The sequence below is a fragment of the Parasteatoda tepidariorum genome, chromosome 1 (assembly GCF_043381705.1).
Source record: "Parasteatoda tepidariorum isolate YZ-2023 chromosome 1, CAS_Ptep_4.0, whole genome shotgun sequence".
Classification (NCBI taxonomy): domain Eukaryota; kingdom Metazoa; phylum Arthropoda; class Arachnida; order Araneae; family Theridiidae; genus Parasteatoda; species Parasteatoda tepidariorum.
The window spans coordinates 12554228-12581558 of record NC_092204.1 but is presented as its reverse complement, the minus strand read 5'-3'; the positions used below and the strand labels follow the sequence as shown (position 1 = coordinate 12581558).

General features: G+C 29.9%; 1 protein-coding gene across 1 annotated transcript in view; it reads right to left on the bottom strand.

The window, feature by feature from the left end:
* The window catches only part of LOC107445453 (sodium/potassium/calcium exchanger 5), a 30875-nt gene extending 9284 nt beyond the window's left edge, over positions 1-21591 (bottom strand). Inside the window, exons 1-6 of the mRNA XM_043045673.2 lie at positions 21097-21591; positions 16034-16225; positions 14186-14269; positions 9574-9680; positions 2450-2550; positions 1271-1361 (exon numbers count right to left, since the gene is read on the bottom strand). Of these exons, the coding sequence (XP_042901607.1) occupies positions 1271-1361; positions 2450-2550; positions 9574-9680; positions 14186-14269; positions 16034-16225; positions 21097-21259 (738 nt within the window). The 5' untranslated portion in view covers positions 21260-21591. The remainder of the gene's footprint in view (positions 1-1270; positions 1362-2449; positions 2551-9573; positions 9681-14185; positions 14270-16033; positions 16226-21096) is intronic.
* Between the last annotated feature and the right edge of the window lie 5740 nt (positions 21592-27331).

The window sequence follows — 27331 nt, the reverse complement described above, 5'->3', positions numbered from 1 at the left end:
GAGTCTACCCATTTTAGTTTTATTTAATTTTCACTATTTTAAATTGCAAATAAATTTTTTTTTACCGACGGAGGACTTAGTTCAGACTCTAAGGAAGATGGCGCTGTAGTAGTTTGATCCGTTTTTATTTATTTGGTGTCTTTTTAACCGACCTGTTCAAACGTCTTTTGAGAGATTTGTATTGAAAATCAGCAAACTTTTAGTTGGTGCTCCGTAAGTATATTATTATTATTACTATTTTCACTTTGGTTAAGTGATAAACTTATCTAAGACTAAGATTACATTAATTTTATATGAAAAAAAACAAAAAGAATGTAAGTTTTGCTGTTGTAAACAAAAAGCCAGAATTCGCGGGGCGAGTCTACCCATTCGTATTTAGTTTTAATAAAGCATAATAATATAATTTAGAACTTTGTTTATATTAAAATTAAGTCATTTTAAATGAATTTGAGTATATTATTTTAATTCTGCATTGATAAATTTATCATTAATAAGAAAATTTATAGGTTAAATATAAATGTAAATATAAAATATGTTTATTTTACCTATTTTTTCAATTTTTATATTACAAAATTAACTTTTTTTATTTAATGCAAGTTAAATAAATTATTATTTATAAATTATTATTACCTCCCAAAAGAATGGGAAAAGGATTTTTCATGATTCCCAATGTTTGAATTTCGATTTTGTTAATAATCTTTAATTATTATTATTTATTAATTATTTAATTGTAAATTTATATTAATTTTAATTTATTTTTATCAACAATAATCAGAAAAAAATGTTATTTTATAATGTTAATGATTATAAAAACAAAACTGTGATCAAAATGTGATAATCGATCAAATACTCAATTTGTGTTATTTTATGAATAAAAAAATGGAATATATAATAAAGTTATGAATTTTACTTCATAAATATCCTATATAGTAACTAAAATAACAATTTAATAGTAAAATTTGATTATTTACAATGTTAACATTCATTTTAGTAGAATGGGTAGACTCGCCCCATACGAGAGATTTGTCAGCAGTTCTATAAAAATATACAGTAACAGCGTAACTATTAATATTTTCTAAAATCGATTTCACAGCTTTAAAGAGGGATAAATAGCGATTCCGAAAGCCTTTTTTCTTATATACTTACAAAAGTTTGACCACTTGAAAGATGACAAACTTAAAAAATGGGTAGACTCGCCCCGGTTTACGGTATCTGCTATTATGAATTGTGCGATTAACTACTTTTACTGTATTTTATAGATATGCCTTACCGTTCCTTCTCCCCATTCTTTAATTGAAGAATTGAAATACATGACAGTTATATAGACGCCGAACATCATAATCAACAAAATAGATTCAACGCTATAAAAAAGGAAAACATGAGTTCAGAATTATTATTAATTTGAGGAATTATGCATACATAATACACAAAAAAATTGATAGAAAAATAATTAATTATTATACTATTCCTCTGTAGTGCCCCCCCCCTAATGGCTGGCGCTTCTCAACCCCTGAAGATTGATATGCTATCTTATATGATTGCTATCATACATGGTTAGCTTTACAAATATGCTCGCTTTGCTCATTACTAAGTTAAACCCATTTGAAATGTGTTCTAACGTAAAAACTTAAACCAATTATTAAAATCATTAAAACTAATTCCTCTTTAAAAAATTTTGGTCAATAATTACACTGGTTATCATAAATTAAGGAAAAATCACAAAAATAGCGATAACTCTTTCAAAAGTAAGCCAAACCGTGCAAAATTTGCATATGTTGTCCACTAAGAGTNTTGGTCAATAATTAGTTAATGAAATAAAAAATTTTAAATTGAAATAAACGACATGCAATAGTAAAACTTACAAAAAACGAACAATAATTGTGGTATTAAAAAACAATTAATGTAAAAATTTACAATTTTATTAAAAACACAACTTTAAATTTCAGAACTTAGCGCTATCGCAGTAAAAGCTGTCGCATGACCTAACTATTAGGAAAGATAAATAAAATTAATGAAATACAATAGAAAAATTTGCAGAAACTAAACATTAATTATATTTTTTAAAAACAAAACAAAACGATTAATATTCATTTTTATAATGAATAAAATTATTATCATTGAACCTGAATAAGTATAACTAAGGCATAATGTAAAATAATTTGTTTGCTGATATGAATTATTCGCTTTTAACGATTCAATTTCCCCCCAACTTGTAGCTCAGTTTGTTTCAGCTTTTCTTTGTCCACGCGAGAAAGGAATTTTCATTCAAAAATTTGTAAACTTTTTGTTTAGCCTTTATGCTTATGACAGATCACGCTCTTGATATTTCAGTCATTTATAGCCAACGCAAAAACGAAATGAAGATTTTCTTTGTCACTGTGGATGGTAATTATTCGTTTGTAATGCAAGTTTATCTCTCAGAGAAAAAAGAACAATTTTTATACTGAACCTTGTGACAACATTGTCTTGAATCACACAGATGAGTGTCGTTACAGAAAAGATATAGACTAGAGAGTCTCTGGATATGGGATACCAATCCACTGCAGACTCCTAGGGGCAAAAAATTAGGAATTAAACACAATTGGGTACTTACACTGAAGAAGATGAAGAACACTGATACCCACACATATGACCTATGACGTCAGATGATTATTTATAGGTAAAATGACTTGTTAAAGTTGAGCTAAGTTTCTCCACACAAGTTAGAATATTAATTAACGTGAAGTTAATTAACATTCAACTCAAATGTATTTAATTAACGTGAAGCTAATTAGATGCACAGCCGTATCGCGCATCAAATTTGTTGAAGTAGAATTCTGTCTCGTCTTCGTCTTTTACTTAATTTTTATTCATATGTTTATGTATTTTGTTCTAACAGTGATATATTTTTTTTGTTTACCTGGCAACTTCNTCTTCGCAAACACAATTCTTGTAAAAAAAATTAAAAAATTGAATCTGTTTTATCAAAAAACTAGATCGTTTTATAAAATATAAATTATAGCGCTTAATAAAATATGAATACAGTGTATTTGTAAAGTGATCCTGACAATAAAAAGGTGTTATTTTCTTTTTTATTTTCTCTGCTAAAAGGAATTAATGAGTTATTTTTATTCATAATGGCTAGTCGAGGAGAAGAAGAAAATATCGAATTACACTGCTTAGGTTAATGTAATTTCGTTCTCCCACCACATTTACGCGTAATCCATCGCCAACTCCACCTGCAATCGCCACGTTTACAATCTACGGTATGTTTTGTCAATACGCTAACGGGATAGTTATAATCTTGTAATCCGTAACGGGTCATAAGAATACTCAAATTCCAAAACAAAACTAATGTCTAAGAAACCCAACAACTCTGTTGTTCTAAAAAATGTCTTCTAATTTTATCGTCTGCTTTTATTGAGTAGTGCGGCGTGTCGCTTATATCGTCTGCTTTTATTTTTTTATTTATCTCTTTATGTGTTTATTTTATTTTATTCATGCTTTTGCTAACCCGTTATTTTTTAATATTCTTACTTTTATGCATGCTTTTGCTAGCCAATTATTTCTTGAAATATTTGTAGACTTCATAGTGGATATAGCTTTTCTAGTATTAGATTAAAAATTTATGTTGATTTTCGGGTGAGTATATTCCGTTTAAAATTTTGTGATCCACGAGTACATTTTATTTTATTTTATTTTATAACCGTCGTTGAACAGCCGACCCCTTTTCATGGATTTACGACTACTTACGTTCAACTCCGTAGCCTTGTAATTTTGAACCAATCCAGAAGACAAGGAAACTCCTGGATCAGTACCCCCAGAGGTATTGATCCACGAGTACATTTAAATTATTCAAATATTCATGTAAGCGCTACTGTATTTTTGTTACGTCTCTACGCAAATAGTCTCAGTCGCTCAAGGTCTAATATCGCCGGCAGGTATTTCGTACCAATACATATCAAATCAAGTTTTCACCTGTGATGATTTGATTCCTATCACAATGTACCATCTTTCACCTGCATCTAAGCATATATTAAATTTTATCAAAATATTAACGAAAAAAACAAAGTTAAAAATTCTGTGAAATGTAACACCATTATTACAATTCCTATTATTGGGTGCCAGCTATTGTGCAGACTTGATTTTCAGGACGCATACACGTATTTTAATTCGTTGTTCTCTGAGCTGTTTATTACGTCATTGTGCTTGTCTGTCTGATCAGCAGTCTTAGAGAACAATGTAAATTTTATGTATCATTTTGTCTGTTATTGGCCTGTTGCTAGATCGTTTGGCATGATATTGGTTTAGAGTTCGTACAAAATATTTTCTGAATGCCCAGAAACGGCTGGAATATTGATAGTTTGAGATAAATTTAAAGAATGAATTGAGTGAGCAAGAGTTATGGAGCATAGTTATTAGTTAGAATGAGCTACAACTATCGTTTTATATTATCGTTTTATACTATCGTTTTATATTATCGTTTTATGTTATCGTTTTATATTTTTGTTTTATGTTATCGTTTTATTTACTTTATTATTATCGTTTTGAAAAAAGCTATTCATGAAACCTTCGCTGCTTAAAAAGTTGAGTAGTCCTTACCTCTTTTACTAANTTTTTTTTTTTTTTTTTGCGTTCCAGAGAAGGTTTGTGAGAAAAAAAATTTTCTGCTTACCCAACTTTTGTGAGTATTGTCAACTGACTCAGTATTGTCTATTCCGACTTTCGGTAACAGTGCAATCAATTCAATCATATTAGTTTTGTATATAAATAAAATTATTTAGATTTTAATCTTTTCTTCAAACAAAAAGAAATTAAAAAAAACCTCGGTATATTATTCTGATCAAAAACAATAAATAACTTTCACTGTTATTGTGAATGATTTTACTAATGGTAGCGATATACTCATAATAGTGCAAAGAAACTTTTAAAATCTTATGCATTGAAACAAAAACCAAAGCAATTGAAAAAATCCTGAAAAGGCGTAGAAGCCGACATCCGTACAATTTGATAATGTACTACACCCTACGATATTATATATCAGAAATATCGTAGAGGTTAGTACATAAATAGGAAAAGCAAAGTATACTATAGGAAAGATAGGAAAATAGTATAATGTCCCATGCTTCATTTTATACGAAATACTATAATAGGATATAGGTATTATAATAGGATGTACATGGAAAAAAATATTCTACCATAATAGGATATACAGCCCCTGGTCAAACTATTAGACGCACTGTAAGATTCTGTGTGTAATCTTAATTATCAGGTGATACTATACAGCTTTATTGTTTTGACGCTGCCGAAACTGGTTTGCACTTGTTTACGTTCGTGTATCAATTGATTAACATTGTAATGCAATACGTTAAAAATAAATGCAAATTGTAAGTATATTAAAATATCCTGAATAAAGACTCATTACATGTTTGTTTAAACATACAAGTATTGAATATTAAACTCGTGCAAAACATGTTAATATTAAAACACTGCAGCTCGTCTAATAAATTGGTCTAATTATTATAAAATACAAATGTAATAACTGATATAAAAAAATATTCTATATTTATATAATATATCGTCTAATTTACATTATATATCGTCTAATTTAACCAATTGACACACCAACGTAATCAAGGACAAACCGGTTACAGTCGCGTAAAAACAATAAAGCTGTAAAGTATCACCCAGAGTAGGATTGTACCTTTCGTNAAAAGGCGTAGAAGCCGACATCCGTACAATTTGATAATGTACTACACCCTACGATATTATATATCAGAAATATCGTAGAGGTTAGTACATAAATAGGAAAAGCAAAGTATACTATAGGAAAGATAGGAAAATAGTATAATGCCCTATGCTTCATTTTATACGAAATACTATAATAGGATATAGGTATTATAATAGGATGTACATAGAAAAATATTCTACCATAATAGGATATACAGTACCTGGCCAAACTATTAGACGCACTGTAAGATTCTGCGTGCAATCTTAATTATCAGGTGATACTACACAGCTTTATTGTTCTGATGGGTTTGTACTTGTTTACGTTCGTGTATCAATTGATTAACATTGTAATGCAATACGTTAAAAATAAATCCAAATTGTAAGTATATTAAAATATCCTGAATAAAAACTCATTACATGTTTGTTTAAACATACAAGTATTGAATATTAAACTTGTGCAAAACATGTAAATATTAAAACACTACAGTGCGTCTATTAATTTGGTCTAATTATTATAATATACTAATATAATGCCTGATATAATATATATTTGTATAATATATCGTCTAATTTATCCTATCGTCTAATTTAACCAATTGATATACAAACGTAAACAAGGGCAAGCCGCGTAAAAACAATAAAGCTGTGAAGTATCACCTGATAATTAAGATTTTACATAGTCTTAGATTGTGTCTAATATTTTGGCCAGGGACTGCATGTAATGTATATCCTATTATACGATATATATCATATAGTTTCCTATAATAGAAATATTAGAAAAGTATAGAAAATTAGTAGGTTGTAAGAATAAAAATTTTTTTAGTATGACCCTTTTCTTTGGTAAATAAAACAACTGATTATGGTAAATAAATGATAATTGACTCTGGCACAAAATATCATCAGTCAAATTATCATCAGTCAAAGTGATTAGCATGAGTACCGATTGGATTGGAAGCTACGAGCTAACGAACAATACAGAAGAATAAAAAATAAAATGATGCATGCAAATGATTCAAACAAAACAAAGTGGTTTCAAAATTTCAAATTTTATGTTCTCATGAATTTCAAATTTGCATTTTTTACAGATCGAAAATATCTTGTAAATTTGTCATTGCTGTTATATGCTAAACATTCTTTGTTCGTTCAGTATCGACTTATACCCCTTTACGACAAGATGTAGCTTGAAAGTTCTTATTCCTTTCGTATAAAAAAGCTCAAAACGTAAAAAAATGGTGAAAGCTATTTCGTTTACATGTCTAACATGTCTCGTTTACATGTTACTAATCTAAGAAATAATAGATAACTCATGCCCATTGGAATACATTAATAAATTTAAAGTTTATATTAATATTTGTAATGAGAATATTTTAAAAATTAAGATGTTAACTAAGAGAAGAAAACTTTTTACATAATTTAAACATGATTTAAAAAATATACTACGTATTTCCACTTTATACCTAACCTGCACATTTGTGCAAAATCGGTTATAAAAATTTAAGCTCGAATAAAAAAAAAGTCACGTATTTTACTGGTTTTTACGTTTATTCAGGCTTAAAAAAATCGAGGATGTCGACGACAAACAAATTGTAAAAATTTTAGACCTATTCCCCTTTTAAACAATGACAGTTTATTTACTTTTATATCTTCCTAAAATAAATAATAAACTTCCGTCGAATATCAGTTTTTTTTCTCTATTGCTGCAGAAAAGGTCAAGTTGAAAATTAAATAAAAAGGAAGGAAATACAACACACGGATTTTTAAAGCAACATCTGGATAAAGCAAAACAAATTTATTTAGCTAGTCCACAAGCCATTCTAAGAAATCAGAAGATAAAGAATGTCACAGTTTTGAAAGAAAAATTTCGACTGTTGCAGACGATAAATATTTTATCATGTGACGTAACCATAACTGATCTGAATCATGGAATAAAATCATAGCCACCGAGAAATAAGGCCGTCGAGATCATCAAGGTCTTTTAGTGACGTCACATTCTGTGGGGATATGTGATTAGCCGCCAATTTCAAATATTTGTCCTTCATTGAATAGCAGTGTTGTTTGTCCGTCGGATGTGTCCTTTTAAACGATTTAAAATAATCGTGTGTAGTTCCAAGATGTAAAGGGAACTACAAAAATGTGCCTAAAGTATCAGTATTTAGGTTTCCAAAANTGAGGCAAAAATATATTACGTGGCTCAAAAGTTTGAATTATTTATTATAGTTTTCTCTTAATACAAACCTGAATTCCGCGTTATCTTATGCTTCGCTAACCCGTCAGAGGATGACGTCACAAATCTACTGAGAGGCCTTCACTCTCGGTGGCTATGATAAAATGCGGTCACTGGTGATATTTTTATGGGCTAGAGTGCAAACGTTGCGGGGTATATTTATTGAAGACTGAAATGAGTGTTATTTAAACAATCTCCTGCAGCACGTGGTAGTTCCTCTTTGAATTAAATCTATGCGCACGACAAAGAATGCACTAGATTCGACCATTTATTATGGACTTTTCTTTAATCTATTCGTTATACTTCGTTTTCTTTATTTATTCTTTGCGAATGTGACATATAATTCTGGAATAAGTAGGTTTTAATGTAATTACGAGATTGGAAAATAAAAGACTATAAACTCTGTCATACAATTTTCGTTTGCTTAAATAGAGGGCAAAACAGAAAACTATTTTGATACTGAAAACTACAGTGCGCAAAAAAAGGAAAAACACCCTGAATAACTTTTTGATTTAATGATATTGTTTTAACGTTCTAGGTTCGGGGGTTAGGGTGGTTTGAGGGCCTAACCTTATTTACGCAAATTAATTAGTGCTGACGATAATTTAAATTGCGAAATTGGGCACACCGTACTTTCTCTGAATTAACATTTATTTACTTATTTTTTTTTGATAAATTTGAAATCTTGACCTTCTATCTAAAAAATAGGGTCCCAATTGCGAGAGATCAGGCGAGAAAATTCGAACCCCTTAATATTAATTTCACTTTTTGTTTAGTTCACCATATCTCCGCACTTTTTCAAAAATATTTTGCCCACAATTTTAAAATTCGTTTATCCAACTATACTTCCTTGCAAAAAAAAATTTTTTTATAATTATTTTTAATTGTTTAAAAATTTAAATGGTAAGATATGCAAATTTTTACGCAATATTACAGAATGTAATTTCAAATCACAAAATATAAAATTTAAACGAAAACTGAATAACTAAATACTTGTGCTTCACTTTTTTTTAAGCAAAATGCCGCTCAATTTTTCAATTGTTCAGTTTTTGGGACAATGTCTCTTTGAAACGTTAAAGACTGGTAAATCATTTCAAGCATTTACAATTGGAGTAACTGAATGTTCTCATCCACCAGAATGTATCAGTAATATTTTGTGACATACATTCTGTTCTGAAATCAACCAGTTACGTTTTGTAACTAACTGGAGAAAATATTAATTTAATGTTTATGCAAACTTGATTTCACATTTTTCATAAGGCACTTTTCCACAGTTCGGTAGCTACTTTACAATCCAGCGGCTTTTAACAACTTTTCTTTTCTTGGAGATTTTTCTCTTAGTTGTAGTTATTTGCAATTGTAATGCAAGCTTTTTTCTTCTTCTAAAATTTGTTACCTGAACTAAAAAAAAATGCCAAGAATCAAGTTTTTTTCTTTTTATTTGAGAAAATGCCAAACAGGAGATCTGGTCATTAAACGTCGCTGGATTGGAAACTCGCAGTCCTGCTCGTAAAAGCAGTATGTTGACACTAATGGGTTGCAATGCCATTGCACCATTTTCACGATAACAACATTTTGCGGATCAAAGCTATATTTAAAGTCGAGCACTGTTGTGTTAAAAAGTAAAATAGCAAACTTACCGTGTTCCATAAAAGGATGCCAGTAACACTTGTTACTCCCAAAATGTTAAATACAGCGGATCCCACAATTGTCCCTATCCCAATGTCTCCTTTCGTTACAAAGGAACCTGAAAAGAAGAATATCGTTGCCATTTAGAAAAATTTTTTGATATCGTTACTATAAATACAAGAGATGTAATTATATTTCTTCCAAGGGAGGGAAGAAAATTTAAACATTCCTCATAGTTACAAACTTGTTATGATCACAGTCAACAGTTAAATTATTTTTCCCAGTCTATTTATTTTTATTAAATTAGAGTTGTCGCAAAAGATTACACCTCGTTATTTTATGGACTTGGGACAATGCGCAGTAGTAAGCAAATGAGACATTTCTTACATCAAATTGTTCCATAATATTGTTTTCAGATAGATACTGAATAATTTTAGCTAGAAAACAGCACAATTCGCAGAAAAGTCTTTTTGCCTACGTTAGGGGTGCACAACCTTTTTGAGTGAAGGGCCACTTGCACAGCTGGTTGACTAACGAAGGGCTGCAGATGTATTTAAACATGTTGACGGCAAATGTACTAATATTTATTTAAACATTAGTGTTCTAATTTTTTTTATCAATGAACTTCATAATATATTTGTGGAAAATTAAAGGCTTTCACACAATTGTTAAAATTAATTCAAAAATGAAAAACCAAACTAATATTTTTTTTAAGAGAAATTTCTATTTTTATCACATTAAAAATAGATTTATCAAAATAAATAAATAAACATTGGAGAAAAGAAATGTTTTTTTTTATCATATCACAAAGTAAAAAAATTCATTTTAAAAATAAATTCTAATAAAAAACTACAATGCTCATCACATGTGTGGGTATCCGTGATCTTCTTGAAGTGCAAGTACCCAATTTTGGGGCGGTATGTATGCATCTACGTTATTTATATGACGTGACGGTCAAAATCATTATAAATCAATTTTGTTGAAAAAAATCAAGATTAATGAACTTATCCACTTTAAAAATAAGCAGAAAATCTCCCACAAAAACGGGAGATTCAGCATTCATGCAGCGCTAATCAAGAGGAATCTTGTATTCCACTCACCTTTTTTTTCTTCTATTTATGTCAATCGTATTCATGCCAATATACCAGTTGCCTTCAATGGCACTATCTCATATGAAGCTAATTGCATTCCTTCATTATGAATCGATGCAGAGTTAAAATACATATCTGAGTCAAAAGCAGCTATGCGATTTAAAACTGAAATTTCTCGATGGGAAAAGGATAAATTTCATAATTTTTCGAAGCATGCACCATTGAATTGACTCATGTTTTAAAACGAAATTGATTGTAAAATGTCTTAAAATAATGCAAATCATTTTCAGAAGATTTGTCTGATTCGATTTCAGTTTAATGCGTGAAAATTTCATTCCCAATGTCAATAGTTATTTAAAGTGGGCAAATTTCAACCTTCATTTTAATAACTTTTGATTAAATCTCTTATTTTCAAGTACAAGGACACAATCCTAATGGTTTGAGAGGTTAATCTTAAATGCTTATATTAATTTGTGAAGGCGATATTTAGGCCTTAACTCTACTGCCTAAACTATTGGGACCACATTTTCCAGACTGCAGGCTACCCCCCATAGTTGGAGAATCAATAATTAAAACTCGCCGATTAAAAGATATGTTCATTAAAAAAATGCATGTTTTTTAGTCTGATTTTATAACTGAATATATTCTGTCATTGTAAATATTTTTAGTTATGGCCTCGAACCATGAAGATAGAGTCCTAGCAAGTGAAAATACGTTCGTTAGATTAAAAGTTATTGAAGTATCAGATTTTTTTGCTTGTTGTATTTTAACATAAGAAAAAAAAATGAAAACGGAATTACAAGTGCTATTATAAACTACAGGGTTTGGACAAAATTATGGAGACACTCTCATACTAACTTGATGTAAACAATCTTTATTTTAGCAGCAAATGTTTTCAAAGATATTATATGGCAAAACTCTTGATAACTCTATGTTAACAATCTTTATTTTAGAAGGAAATGTTTTGGAATATTTTATATGGCAAAACTTTTGGCAACTCCTCTATGTAAACAATCTTTATTTTAGAAAGAAATGTTTTGGAAAATTTTCTGTGGCGAAACTCTTTACAATTGTATGTTAACAATTTTTATTTTAGCAGAAAATGTTTTGGAAGATTTAATATTGCAAAACTCTTCACAACTCTATGTTAACAATATTTATTTTAGCAGAAAATGTTTTGAAGCATTTTCTTTGGCAAAACTGTTGACAAAACTATGTAAATACTCTTTCTTTTAGCAGCAGCAAATGTTTTGGAAGATTTTCTACGGCAAAACTCTTTGCACAATGTGAAAGATCATGAGTGAAGCTTTTAGAGTTGATGTCATATTTACCCGTTCAAAATTAAAATTGATTAAAATGAGGAGAGAATCAAGCTTCAAGCATGATCTTTAAAACTGTGTCAGCTGTTTTGCTAGGCAAAATCTTCCAAAGCAAGGAGGAGAAGGTCCTTCATGAACTGCAGAACCGAGGAGTAGTTAAGTAAGTAATCTTCTAAAACATTAACTGCTGAAAGAAAGATTGTTTACATAGCTATTTTATTTTATTTTTTAACACAAAAACATATTAATACTAATGGAAACTTAATAGCAAATTTATGAAAAATACCATATTGGCTTATCATTGTGTACAATGCAACGAAATAAAAGTTTAATTCATGGGCCAAGAAGAAGAGAAACGACTATCTCTTCATCTGAACTTCTTCCCCGCAACTAATTTTGAATTGCAGGACTATCACAAAAGGAATATCAAATCAAGAACACATCCATTAATCCATATATTTTAGCCATTGCTATCCATCGTAATACCTCTTTTACTTCCTTGCCATTTACTTTCAGCACATATCCATGGACAATGGTATGGATCTTAATATTTTATGTTCAATATTATGGCCAACAGGGATATATATTATTCCTCCAATGGCAACCATAAATTTGTTAGCTTCTTTTTACAACTTAAGAAGAACTATAAAACTAAGATGATAAAATGGACACAAAAGCAGAGCGTTCATGAAAAATTAGAATGTGGTAGCCAATTTAAATTAAACTAATAAAAAAAGGTTTTTAATAAGATCTAAACTAACGAACTGTTCAACTTATAGGTTTCATTTTAATTTGAAAATAACACCACAATCAGTTTCGTAATTAAATATTTTTACTTAAATTTATATCTCGTATCTTATTAAAATATCTCGTCTCTCAAAAAATATGCAAAAAATAGCCTACTTTATTTTTAAAAGTGCGTTGTGATTCTCGCGTAATTGTTTGGAAAATTGGGTGTAATGAAATATTATTAGAATAATTAAATCTTTCATTTTTATCTGTAAAGTAACCTATATTGCATAAGAAATAAAGTTAGTGCATAAAACTTGTTTCCAATGTTATTGCAAAATGAAGTTTAATGAAATATATTTATTCAAATTTCTTTAAAATTATTTTTTAATGAAAACTCGTTTGTAAGATTGAAGAAATGAGTCTCAAGTTAAATATTTTAATAAATGTCGGTTTTAGGGTCGATTCACACATAATCAGGTTTTAAAATTATATCCGTATGATTCCCCTTCCTTGTGATTTAAGAGTTCTAGTGATATTGTCTCTTTATTTAAGCGGATGCAAATCACGGTGAAATAATAATGCATTATTTTTATTCTTTTTTTTAAAAAATAAAATAAAATATTGATGAAGTTGACGACCAAAGGAAGATAACGAATTTTTAACCAATTTACGTGAATTAATTAATGTTCAGTTAACTAATTTTTTTTAAGCGAAACAAACCTCCCCTTTTACTGGCTTATTTGGTTACAATAAAATAGTAAATTTTTTTACTCAGTAAACTATTTTTTTTAAACAAAACGAATTTCCTTTCAACTGGCTTATTTTTAATTAATCAAAAATAAGCCAGTTGAATTAATAATTGGTTATTTTTAATATCGGATTAAAATAGATTATGGAAACATCAGTATAGAGAATACCTAGCAAACGGCTCTTAACCTTACAATACATAACTACAGAAAAATCTAATCAATGGCTCTTAACCCTTAAAAACATCAGTGTAGGGAATACCGGGCAAGTGTATGCTAGGTAATGTGTCTCACATCTTTCCCATTATACCCTGGTTGATCCGGTTATTAGTAATAATAATTCACGATTACTAATAATAATCAAATTACTAATAATAAATGTCACGTAAGGTGTCATGTAAATCACGATTACTAATAATAAATGTTTCAAACGTTAAAAAATAAATTTGCCTGATGTGAATGAGAAAAACAAAGCATATTGGGAAGCAAAATCATTTAGTTGCCAATTTAAAAAAAAGAAAAAAAAAAAAAGTAAAATTAAATGGGATGGTTCAGATGCCCAGGTATAATGTATTGTTTGTATGTTAACTGAAATAACTGTAGATTAATGTATGAAGAAATTTATTGTGAAAATTCGTTGTAAAATTAAAATATTTCAGAATGGATTTATTCTACTTATTTATAAATTGAATTTTTACATTAGACGGATAAATATTTTTCTTTTTTTTTACTTACCGATGACTGCTGAATATAATTCTGGTGATGACGTACCAATTGCCATAAATGTTGCTCCAGCGACATCTACTGGCACGTTTAAAGCTGTAAAGAAAATTTGTATGAGAAATTTCAGCTTAAAAATAGTTAAATGAAGGGAAATACAATTTCAAAATATTATAAGATATCCAATAAAAATATTTTATTATTTTTTTTGTAATTGTTAAAGGTTATAAAATATAAATGAAGCTATATGGAATTTCATAAAATTTTGCATTCATTAAGTTGAAGAAAATTCATAAAGATGTTTATAATTTTTGCAACTTTGCTTGTTTGTACGAGTTATTCTTCCAGGAGATATTACATTAGTAAGCTCAGCGTCTTAACTAGGGTTCGTACAGCATTTTAAAAATTAAAAAATAATGTTTATGTTTTCATAAAAAAGTAGCAAATTTGTTTATTAAAGTTGCAAATTATTATAGTTTGTTATAAAGTATAAATCATAATAGTTTCCTTTAAAAAATTTTATTTAAATTTTTTTTATTATAAAATTAAAAAGATTCTATGTAATAAATAATAATTTTCAATTATTTTTAAATAATTTTAATTTTATATTTTTTTTTTCATTTTAAAATAAAAAAAAAAACTTTTACAACGAATTTCGAAATTACGCATGTTTATTTGGAAATATTAAGCAGTTAGTGGTCAATATAAAAATATTAGTATTAAAATATGTTTTATTTTCTTAATTTTGCGACAGCTTTTTAAACTTTTTTAGGATTGTACGAACTCTGCTATCGGTGGCATAACTTTCAAAGAGCAACCAAAGAGGGGAGCTTTAAATTCATGAAAAATAATCAGAAATTAATTTCAGAATAAAATGTTTTTCTCTCTTAAATATTCCTAGTTCAAATCGCGAAAGACTTTAATAGTTTCATTGTATAACTTCTTCAAGTTTTTATTGAACATGGTGGTATTTTATTTTATAACTACCGTCGTTGAACAGCCGATCAAATTTTTGGGTTTACGACTACTAATGTTCAACTCCGTAGCCTTGTAATTTCCTAGTCAATCCAGAGGACAAGGAAGCTCCTGGATCAAGTACTGGGAGAAATTTGCCTTCACGGAAAGCTTTTTAATGGAACTAAGCCACATTTGCGTTACATAAAGAAGGAAACCATGAAAACCTCCCATGGTTAGGACTCTAATCCATGATCCGTATGATGTTTTACGTCAGCACTGTGATCGGTGCAAACCAGATGCTCATTCGTATCAACCAAGGATCCGAACCCGGTACACCTCATTGCGAGGCTAGAGCTCTATCCCCTGAGCCACCATGATTCTGGGGATAAAACTAAAATTAGGATCACTGAAATTATAATAGTTTTTACCTTTTCAAATACAAACCACTAGAAATGTAATATTATTTGCATTTAAACGCCCAGAATTTTATAGCAAACACTATTCATAACCACATTGTCAGCTAACCTCAACGAATGCATACAAAATGACAGATACTACCGCTTCGCGGTCCAGTCTCCCAGATCCAAAAGCAAGCAACCACTATTCTTTAAACGGCATAGAGAACTCTTCACTTAGAATTTGTGATCGACGGTCACCGCTAGCGTTTCTAATTAAAACTTACTGTACTGGAAAAGGATGACATTCAAAAATGCCGCGGAATCGATCTGAGTTAAACTTATTCCATTTCAACCGGATGCTTTTCTTCAGTCGTCCCTTGAAATTTGATTTTTAACTGGCTTAATTATTACTTCAACCACAGCTTAAATACTGTGAAAACTAACGGATTAGTCGCATAAGGATATAAACGAAAATTATCGAAGAAGCGAGTGAAATGGATTTTCTTACATTCTGCAATAATTTCTAAGGTGGGCACGAAAAACTGATCACAGACTATGGCTAAGACAAGGCACAGGTAGGCGGTGGCGATGAAATGAAAGATGACGAAACCACTTTGGCGCTGTTCTTGGGTGAATAAGTCTCCTGGAAATTCATTGATTGCTGGAGGAACACATTCTGGTATGCCGCTCAGTTTGGGAGCTGAAAAACAAAAGCCATGTGATTAACAGTCGACAAAGAAAATAAGAAAGCCACAAATTAACAAAACATTTTGAATTTTTGATAGGTAGTGGTGGGAAAATCACATCATATGATAAATAAACTATAAGTAACTTAAAATTAGCTACCACTTGAAGATATTTTTTACCAAGCGGAGTAAGTTGGCATTTCTGAGATTCTTCCCTTTTATTTATAATTTGCAGATTTCTTTTTGTAAGTATGTAAAAAGTCCTATATCTTCTATGAATCATTTTGAAAAATATAAAAACTAAAAAAATGCAAAAAATTTACGTTCTTAATTTTTCGGTTTTAAAATTTTTACTTTACTTTGAAGAGAAGTGTTCATATGAAATAAATAGTGCAAGGAACTGAAGCGAAAAAGCTTATCTTTATAAAGATTTCATTATTGTCACAAATTAATGAAGGTTGGAAAGGTTGACGTCGGCCATTAAGTCAGAGGGGATATGATTGTTCATGTTTTCCAGTGGAGTTCCTATGGCAAATTCGACTGGTGCCACATCCATACGTCACACCTGTTTATAGGGAGGACCCATTAATGCATTCACTCATTTGTCCTGATTTTAACTTGAAGAGAACGATCAATCTTCAATTCAGTATCCCCAGAGGTATTGATTTGTTATGGAAACATGGGGGACTTTGTGACCCGACAGATTTAAAGTGCACCAGTCATCATTTACAACACGGTGTCCAATTGATCCTTTACATACATGTTTAAATTTATTATATGCTGTAGTGGACAAAACTCTTTTAATTCCAATTTATTAAAATATCAATCAAATACAAGGAGATCACAAGGGAGGATATTTTCCGAAACTTCGGAAATTCCAAACTCCGGATATGTTTTAATAACTTTGAACAGTTTAATTAAATGAAGTATTATCAATAGATTACAAGTTGAACAGTGATTGCTGATACTCACACAAGATCAAAAGTAATAGTCGAAAAGTGAACTCAACAAACTTAAGTAAAAATAAACATCAAGACTTAATTTCCTTTCTAAGATTAAAAAATCAAATATCGGACTGTTCATACGGAACTTTTACTACAGAAGTTATTATTTTTTAGGATTTTTAAAGAGCAAATTGAATGTAAATATTTAAATGAGATATTATTAATATATCAGAAGTTGAACAATGATTACAGGTATTTGTAGAAAATGAACAATAATTGTCAAAAAATTATCTATATAACCATAATTTTTATCATCACCAGATAAAAGCTCGCTTTTTAAGACTAAAAATTTATTTTAAACTCTGATTTAACTAACAGGAGTCAATTTTTTCGCAGACTTTTGCATTATTTTGAAATTTAGTAGAAATATTTGAAAAAGAAATTATCAATTTATCGCAATTGAATAAATAATTTTAATATTGTTGCAATATAAGAAGTCATTATGAAAATTAAACTACGCAAACATAAGTTTAATCAACACAAGCAGATATAATTTGCTTTTCTAAGATCAATATATTTTGTTTTGAACTCTGATTAAGGAACTTGTAGCTGCTTAAACTAGAGAAGTTATTCTTTTGTGTGTTTTTTTAAAAGAATATTTTAAATACCATAAAAGTATTTACTTCTCGAACTCATATATTAATTAATAATAGTTTTCCAAGTTGCGACATATCATAATTAAATTTTAATGAAAAATAAATAATAATATCATTATTGCAATTAAATATATTCCGCCTTTTGTTTCGTTGCAAAAAGAATAACACATTCCCAATTACTTTAATGAAATTTTCAGTACACTTTTTGAAATAAATAATGTTACGAAATCTGAAAACAGAATAAATAAACAGTAGAAAAGAATGTTTTTAGACGTCTCGAAATTTCGATTTCAGACAGTAATTAATTTGAATTCATTTTCAAAAATAAGAGTTTTTCTCATTAAAGAGATTCTTTGATGTTCTTTCGCAACAATGTCTATTTTTGTTAACTTAAATTAAAAGCTTTAATATTTATATATTCTCCTTTTAAAAAAAAATATTATTTTTGCAATGAATATTAAACAAATTTATAACTACTAATGTCTCAAAAATTTTTGAAACAAATTCATATAACGTCTTTTTAATAATTCTATCTTCAAATAAAATTGTAATTTGTTTATTCTTAACTCTTAGCACTCGGATGTCGCCTGTCAGGACACAACAAAAGTCACCTCACTAGAATTAAAAATTTTTATATCTAAATAATTAGTAACCACATCTAAATACTTAGTAATCACATACGAATTTTAATTAAAATTAAGTAAAAATATTGCCATTTAGAATTTTGATCTAAAGTGCTTATATTAGTTCTTAACTGTCATGTTAGTCAATATTAAAGTGCTTATATTAACCCTTTACACCACTAAAATTTTGAGGGAAAAAAATTTCGCAAACGCATAATGTCAAATCAAAATGTAACAACTTATATTAGATGTACAACTTATATTTAAGAGTGTCAATATTTCCGACTATAAAAACGCGTAACTCAGTTAAAAAAAATATCAAGCAGTTATAATATTTTTTTTTAAATAATGCTTGGTGTCATTTATACTTAATTCAATTTTTGATTAATTTCATAAATTTAAATTATGTAAAAAAAAACTAAAAAAAACTGAGTGTTATAAACGTAACACAAAATGTTATGTCCAAAAAAAATAATTTTTCAATTTCTTAAAAATTTCATTAAGTGTAAAAGAAACTAAGAGGCCTTTCAGAAAAAATATATATAACTGCTTGATATTTTTTAAAATAAGTTATGTATTCTAGAAATCTGTAAATATGACTTTCGTGAATGGTGATATTACCCATTATTAATAAATTTCATTTAACAGGAATGTCTTTTTTATCGAAAAAATATTTAAAAAAAATATAATTAGCACTTTTTAGCTATTTTTTTTAAAACGAGTAGAATAAGAAAGAGAGCTTTGAAGGTATAATGGATAAAAAAAATTTTTTAATATTTCCCCGATAACGTAAATTGCATAGCTGCCTTTTTTAATACACTCCAATCTGGTTAAAATTCTTTTTAGTAGTAGCAATATAAGAGTTGATTTTAAAATTGTAAGAAGGAATTATTTCACCTAAATTTTTCACTTAAATTTTTAAAATAAGAAGATTTTTTACATATTTTTTAAACTATTTATACGTAGTGGTGATAAAAAATCGTTATAAATCAACTTGGCTAAACAAGGAATAAAAAATATTAGCGTATACATTTTGTTAGAACTTTTAAAATATGAATAAAATTTTCCGTCAAAATCAGGAGATACATAAGCTGTGTATTGGTAAATGTAAACAATCAGCATATTAAATAAATTACAATGCTTTTGAAGTCAATCAGTAGAGAAAAAAAACAATTTTTGAAGCAAATCATGGTGTGTTCTTATCAAACAGCACTTTTAATCTTGCTTTTTTTAATCGCTGTAAATGTTATCAATCATTGTTTTAAATAGACCTATAACAAAACGTATTAAATACTTGGCCTCGATTGCTTTCTACTACATATAAAGTTTTTATTATTAAGTTTGCATACGGTTGATTTGGTCAATTTCGTAAAACAGAATAAATTTATTTGGAATGCATCAAAGCAAAAAGTATTACTTATAAGGGCTTTAAACTGATGTATTGCAGGTTGATTAACGGTAGATCCAAAGTTTAAACCACATAATGTTAATTTTACTTTTCGCGAATTTCGCCGTATCTCGAGAACGTCTTAAGCGAATTTAAAAAAAAATTTGCACACAATTATAAAATTCGCTTATCCAAAGATAATAACATGCACAAAATAAAATTTGTTGAATATTTATTACATTTCATAATTTTATTTAATAACAGTCGAAACATTTTTAAATTGTAAGGTATGCAACTTTTTATATAATTTTTAATTGTGTAAAATAACAAGGCAAAATACAAAATCTGAGTTAAATCGGTCGAATAGTTTCTTAGAAATCGAATTTTTTTTTAAAAAAAACGTATGTATAAAATAATAAAATATTTAAAAATATGTGGGGAGGCAATACACATTTGATGCATGCAATACAACTCAGAAATATGTGAATTGTTAAAGAACTCTCCGTTTACGCGAATCTTTCTATTCATCAATTTACAATCCATCAATTTACAAATTGATTAGTCCACCGATTTGTAAATTGATGGATTCTAATAGATCAAAATTTTGAATGGAGACATTAGACATTATTATGAAAATTCTATTTTACAGAATCTTTCTGCGTAGATGTTTTTTTTAACCAATAAATGATTTAGAAAAAAAAACGATGGAAAAAAGTGACCGGCTGTCTATTTAATTTTAGTCGCCACTTTTTTCTGTTGACTCGCCACGTGTCAAGCAGTTATTTTCAGTTCTAAGGCGATGCCCCCACCTGTAAATCACTTCAACTAACAATCAATGTTTTAAATTAGTTTAATTTAATGAACGGAAATAAACTCGTTTCGATTACAAGCATCCTGAAGAAATTTACAAAACTTGCAACAAATAACAGTTATCTGGTTGGGATTATTTTATTATTATTTTTTTACTTCCTGTTCCACATAATCCTATTTTTTTCTCTTCAGATTCCTATAATTGCCATTCCAAGAAAAAAGAAATAAAATGATGAACAAAATAAACAAATGAGGCTAAAAATGACTTTGGTGTAGAATAAATATAGTTTAGTGAACTTCGCGATTTATAAATAGCATTTAATGACAATAATTTCAAAGCAATTTCAATTTTTATTTGGATAGTTCTAATTAGCTTGGATTGTTGTTTAAAAAAATTATAAATAAAATATTGTTCAAGTTTATTTTAAACCAATTTCAAAACTTGTTTGTTTTCTATATTCTTACCTATTGTTGGTAAAATACTCCCGTCATTTTCAATTTTACCAGTTTCTTCCTTTTTCATTTTATACAATCCTATACATAAAACTATTAAAGGAAGAGCTAAAAAAAGAATTTTCTTCTTGCCCTCTGTCCTTCCTCCGTTGCATGCTGACCTTTTTGGACACATGGAGTAGCAATCACGTGAGAATTATCCAAGAAAATAACAGGTTGGCGGTAATGATATTGGCGAAAAAAATTGTTATTTACTAGTCATTGTTCCACACCTTCAAAACACAGAATCGTTCCAAATGAAAAATTTAAAATCGTTTGCAGTCACACATAAACAAAATATTCATGACAAATTTTCTATCGAAAAGAGTTCGGAATACCACTTAACCAAAAGCTGTGAATAACAACTTTGACGATTGTTAGAAACGATAAATTAGGCATTGTTTTCTACCTAGACTTGAAGCACTTCTATATCTACCTCTTGATTCTTAAGATAAAAAGAACCATCAGGTCTATATATAAACAATAGATGAATTTATTTGTGCATTATTTATCGTTTGAAGAAAGATTTTGATGTTAGTTGGCAACTGTTTAACAAAACGTTATCGGCCTCTGAATGATTTGTGAACATGAGTATTTAGTTTTTGCTTTCAATTGTATTGACGGTTCATATTTTACGATTATAATTATTAGATATTTCGCTGTTTCATATTTTTAATTCAATATAATAAACTAAAGTAAGAAAACACTCGAAATTCTTAACCCGTTTAGGGTAAACCTTCCAGTGTACTTAAAAATTGACAATTTAGTTCTTACATTTTTGAAATTTATATTGGAGGAACAAAACATTCGTGTTTACCATGATATAAGCATCGGTATTTTGATCTGAAATTAGGTGAATCGTTTGTGTTTTAAAACAAATCTGTGATGTTTTAAAACAAAAATGGGTGCTAATGCTACAAAATATGAACTTAGAAAAAATTACTTCTAACTATTTCTATAACTCAAGGCTCCCAAAACTCCACCAAAAGAATTAAACGTGATTCAGTTACCTTAAAAATTTAGATGATCAATAAGCAAAATCGTCAAAAAAAGTATGTTTATTCTGAGAAAGTACATTACCGTAGCTTATTTCATAACTTACTTTGTAGATGCACTAACTATTTATGTCTGAGGTATTCTCTTTGTACCTTTAAGATTGGCGCTTAGTACGCAAAAATACGATCAGTGGAGCAAAAGTTATTCAGAGTTCTTTTTTTTTAGTGGCTCAATGCACAACCGTGCCTTACTTATCATCTAAAATTTTAAATGTTTTACTAATTAATTTAAATTGAACTAATACAATGATTTTGAAATAAAAGGTTTTTTTTAACACCAGTTAAAGACTCAAACATTACTAACCTCTGAAGAAAAATAATTTAAAAAATAAAGCAGGTAGGGGAAGAAGGGGTTAGTATAGACAAATTCAATATTTGTGTTATTTATCACTCGAAATTTCTCAGTAAATTTCGACAGGTTGGCAAAACTGTGCAACCTTTTCATATGTTTTAATTAAAAATTCCCAACAAACTGAAGGGGTAAGATATTACTTGATTAAAAGAAAATTCATTCCCTTAAAAAATATACAGAATGGAAATAATAGCTCAAAAATAGGAGCCTGAATTCAAGATTTTCCAAACCAAAAGTGATCTTAAATATAAAACTTTGAACCTGGCAAGTCATTAAAATGGGCGCCTATTTTTGAGTGTTTGAAACACGTTGACAACTATTTCCAATCTGTATATTTTTTTATAGCGAATGAAGTTTTTGAATCAAGTCATAGGTAGTCACATGAGCAGCGATGGCTCAGGGGATAGAGCGTTTGCCTTCCAATGAGGTGAACCGACTTCGAATACCAGTCGATACAAATTCCGCATCCGGCTTGCACCGACCACAGTGAAATGAAATATCCTCAGTGGTAGAGAGTTCATGGGTTAAAGTCCTCTTTCCATCAGGCTAACCGTGGGAGGTTCTCGTGGTCTTCCTCTCCATGTAACGCAAATGTGGGTTAGCTCCATCAAAAGTCCATGATCACGTTTACCACTGGGGATATTTTGCGTCAGCACTGTGGTCAGTGCGCGAGTCGGGTGCACAAATTCATATCGCACGCGCTTTATTCCTTGAGACACTACGGCTGTATATTTAGGTCAAAATTAGCTTCATTTCGAAGTTAGTTGCCTTTTTTATTGAAGTAACAATGGACTAAATAATAAGTTTTAATACGTGTCCATACAAGCCTCATAACATGGGGCAAGTTTGGACCAAAACAAATTTTTTTAAAAAGTAATTTAAAAAAAGTATACTTCTGAATTAGCTCATAATATCATTCCAAATAAATACAAAAATTCAAATTTTAATGAAAATCTGCTAAATTTATTCAAAATAATGATTAGTAAGGTTTTTTTTTTTTGCCTATTTATAAGAACTGTCCACCTTAGCCCACACACCCCTTAATTTTATTTTTTTTATTTATTCATTTGTACCTTGTCAATAACATTAGGATTCAATAGAAAAATATAAGATAAACAATTCTAAAATGAAAAATAACTAAATAAAACTACAAAAATAAACATTTAAAAAGAAAAAAGAAGAAAAAAAAACATACTGACAAGGAAGCTAGAGGCGACTAAAAACTCAAGAAGGGGGATTAATAATTAGCAAAAATCTATTAATTAAAAAGAGGCTAAAATTAGCAACTTATACTGGCATTGTTCTTTCAGTTTCCAATTGAAAGAATATTTAGAGGTGGTGTTTATTTTTAAGCCTGAATAATTTTCAATGTAAATCATGGTAGTAGTCAAGATTGAATAATTAAATAAATAAAGATGAACTGAATTTTTACTACTTCCTATATTTTTAGTCGCCCGTGGCATTCCTGTACTAAGCATTATTTACGTTTTTAATTTTATTAGTTACTCTATTGTATATGAATTCTTTCCATATGTCTCTCAGAAAAAAAAAACGGTAATTTCTTCTAGAACTTAGAAAAACAGCAAAACAAAACGATAATTAATAAAATGTTTTCGACATCCGTGTGGCAGCGTAAACAAAATAACATCAGTCATAAAAATAAATTAAATTTCCTGTCACCGTAATGTGTAATGCAATCGTGTGGTTGGCATCACGTCTTTTCGAATCCCGGTTACTACCTTCTGGTTTTCGAATATCCGTTTAACGACTTAGAATAAACAGCCTTTCCCATCCCATTATTCGGTAGTAATTAGAGATAATGGAATATTAATTTTACCTCCCCTTTCTTCTCATAGAGTGTGTGGCTTAGCTGGATCAATACTTGAAAGAGCTCTATTAGTATCGTTTGGCTCTTAACACGAGAGAAGGTCATTATTTTCTCGCGTTATAACAAATGATTGATTTATGCCTTCTCATCTAATGACACTGGATAAACTAATTCCCTGATGCCTCGTTATAGCACTCTTAAATTGCATCAACGGTGGAATGAAATTTTTCAGTGAAATATGCTTAGAAACGATTTATATTATTTTTAGTTTGTTGCAACTATTAATAGGAAAATTAATTTACAAGACGATGTTAAACTGAAACAAGAAGCATAAGACAGAAACGAATGTTCAGAAAAAATTTGTTCCTGTTCACTAATTCCCTGTTGCTTCGTTATAACACTCTTAAATTGCATCAACGGTGGAATGAAATTTTTCAATGATATATGCTTAGAAACGATTAATATTATTTCTAATTTGTTGCAACTATTAATGGAAAATAAATTTACAAGATGTGTTAAGCTGAAATAAGACGTAATAAACTAAAAGACAGAAACGAAAGTTCAGAAAAAATTTCTTCCTGTTCATGGAAGATGAAGAGAAAACGATCTTCGTCGCAGAAGCTCTACTAATGTAAGTAATTCTTATACGCATGTACCTATACATAACCTTCACATGAGCTACAAGATGCTTCAAACTCAATATCAATAATTAATTAACATTATAACAATATTGTCTAAACAATAACGTTAAAGTTTAACAAAGAATATGATCCACCTTGACTGTAATGCAGGCCTCAGAAACGAAATCTCATGTTATTTGCGAGGTTGTGTATAAAGTCTTGGGACCATGAATACCACTATGTTACGCCAGCTCCTCGGACAGGGTCTATGATATTCAGGTCTAGAAATTCGTCTGACCTCTCCATTTCCTGAGCAACTTAGGCTACTCGGTGTTCCTCGACCAACCAAGCCCTCAATGGATGCACGCTGACCGGGGATCGACGCCTCAACATAATCTTAAATAGGGCTACGTCTGAGAATTTATGGTATCTTCCTGACTCTCATGAACGTAGATGGATTTGTCTGAACTGGTACTGATAATTATAAACCTGGAGCAGAAGCAGGCTTTGTTTTTCCCACTGATGAGTTTCGAATTAGTTTGATCATTGATTTTCATCAAGTTTAAATGTGACCAGAAGAATGGACCCAGTACCATTCTTCCAACATCATGGAGTCCGCAGTGGACTGATCATAAAGAGTCGGTTCCCAGTAGAGCACCGAAGTCACGCATCGCTGACTGCGATCAGTAAGTGGTTCGGAGACCACTTTGATCAGCCTGCGTAAGGACCGAGGGTGTGCGGTATCGGTCCTCGTTAAACTGTTCAACTGTAATGTGCTCGATTTCGCGTGCAGGTCTTCGGACTACCAAAGCAGGGGAGCCATCTCCTTTGCAGAGGATCAAAATTGCGATGGCATGTCTTTGGATCATCCTCAGGGATGTTTCTCAGAGCATCGCCTATAGCCCATTGTGCAGCTCTAGTGCGACGTAAATAAAATACCTACCTACCTACCTATCCAGCATCATGGAAGTGAACCAATGTGCAGGTCAAGGTGCTTTGTTCTTAGTCGCACTGACCTGCATCTCTTTTGGAGAGGGACTTCTCGGATGCAAACGGTCGAGATCTTACAGCCCAATGAAAGATAATTCAGAGAGTCACTCAATTGTCTCTGAACAATGTTCTGGGCCTTGGTAAGGGATATAAGACAATGCACGCCCACACAGGGCTGGTTTTACGAGATATACCCAAAAGTCGAAAAAAATTTAATATTAGAGTTGCAAGCCAGATCTTGAGATCTAAATACCATAGAGCAGAGGTGTCAAACTCAATTTTGCAGAGGGCCATATATTAAATTTAGAATATGTAGGCGGGCCAGATGCAAATAAAAAAAATATACTGAATTATTATAAAATTTTCTTTGTCTAATTATATAGTTTATAATATATGGTTGTTAAATAAATGTTTATAAAATTATAAAAGATGGTAATTATTTTGAGCTCGAGGATAAAGATACCTGACTTCTCTTGTTTCTAACAAGCTCATTGATGTCCGGTTTCATATTTGTTATAATTATTTTAAGGAGTGATTGGAGATGTTCATTCGTAAGTCTTGCGCGATGTTTGTTCTTATTTATTTTCATGACGGAAAACATCTGCTCGCATAATTAGGTACTACCAAACATGCACAGAATGCGTGCTGCATGCTTTTTTAATTCTGGATAGTTATCCAAACACTTGAAATATTGTGTATAAAATGTAAGAGCGTTAACCTCTTTAAATTTTTCTTTCAAAATACTGTCTGATTGAAGATTTATCAACTCCATTTGCAAATGAACTGGTGTCTGTGAAGCTTCAAAATTGAATGGATTGTTGAAAATTGGGAATTCCGCTTCATTCATTTTGTGGAAGTCTTCAAAGCGATTGTTGAATTCCGTGATAAGATTTTGCAGAAGTAGAGAATATTGATCCAATTTTTTTTGTTTCACTGTGCCAAATTATTTCAAATGAGGGAAATGGTCCAAAGTTTGATTTTTTACCTGATTTTTCCACAGCCTCAACTTTGTTTCAAGGGCTTGAATACATGAATACATTTGAGTGACAATCAGATTTTTACCCTGTAACTTTACATTCAGATCAGTCAAGTGTTAATTCATATCTACCAAAAAGGCACAATCAATCCACCAGTCATTGTCATAATCAATTGGGTTGCCTTTTTCTAACATGAAAGCTTGAATAGGGTCACGAAGGGAAAATATCTTTCTAAAACTACTCCTCGACTGAGCCAACGAACTTCAGTGAAATAAGGGACATCAAAAAAATTTTCGTCCAAATCTTGTAAAAACTGCCTGAACTGTCGGTGATTTAGTCCTCTGCTCCTTATAAAATTTACTATTTTAATTATAGGTTGCATGATA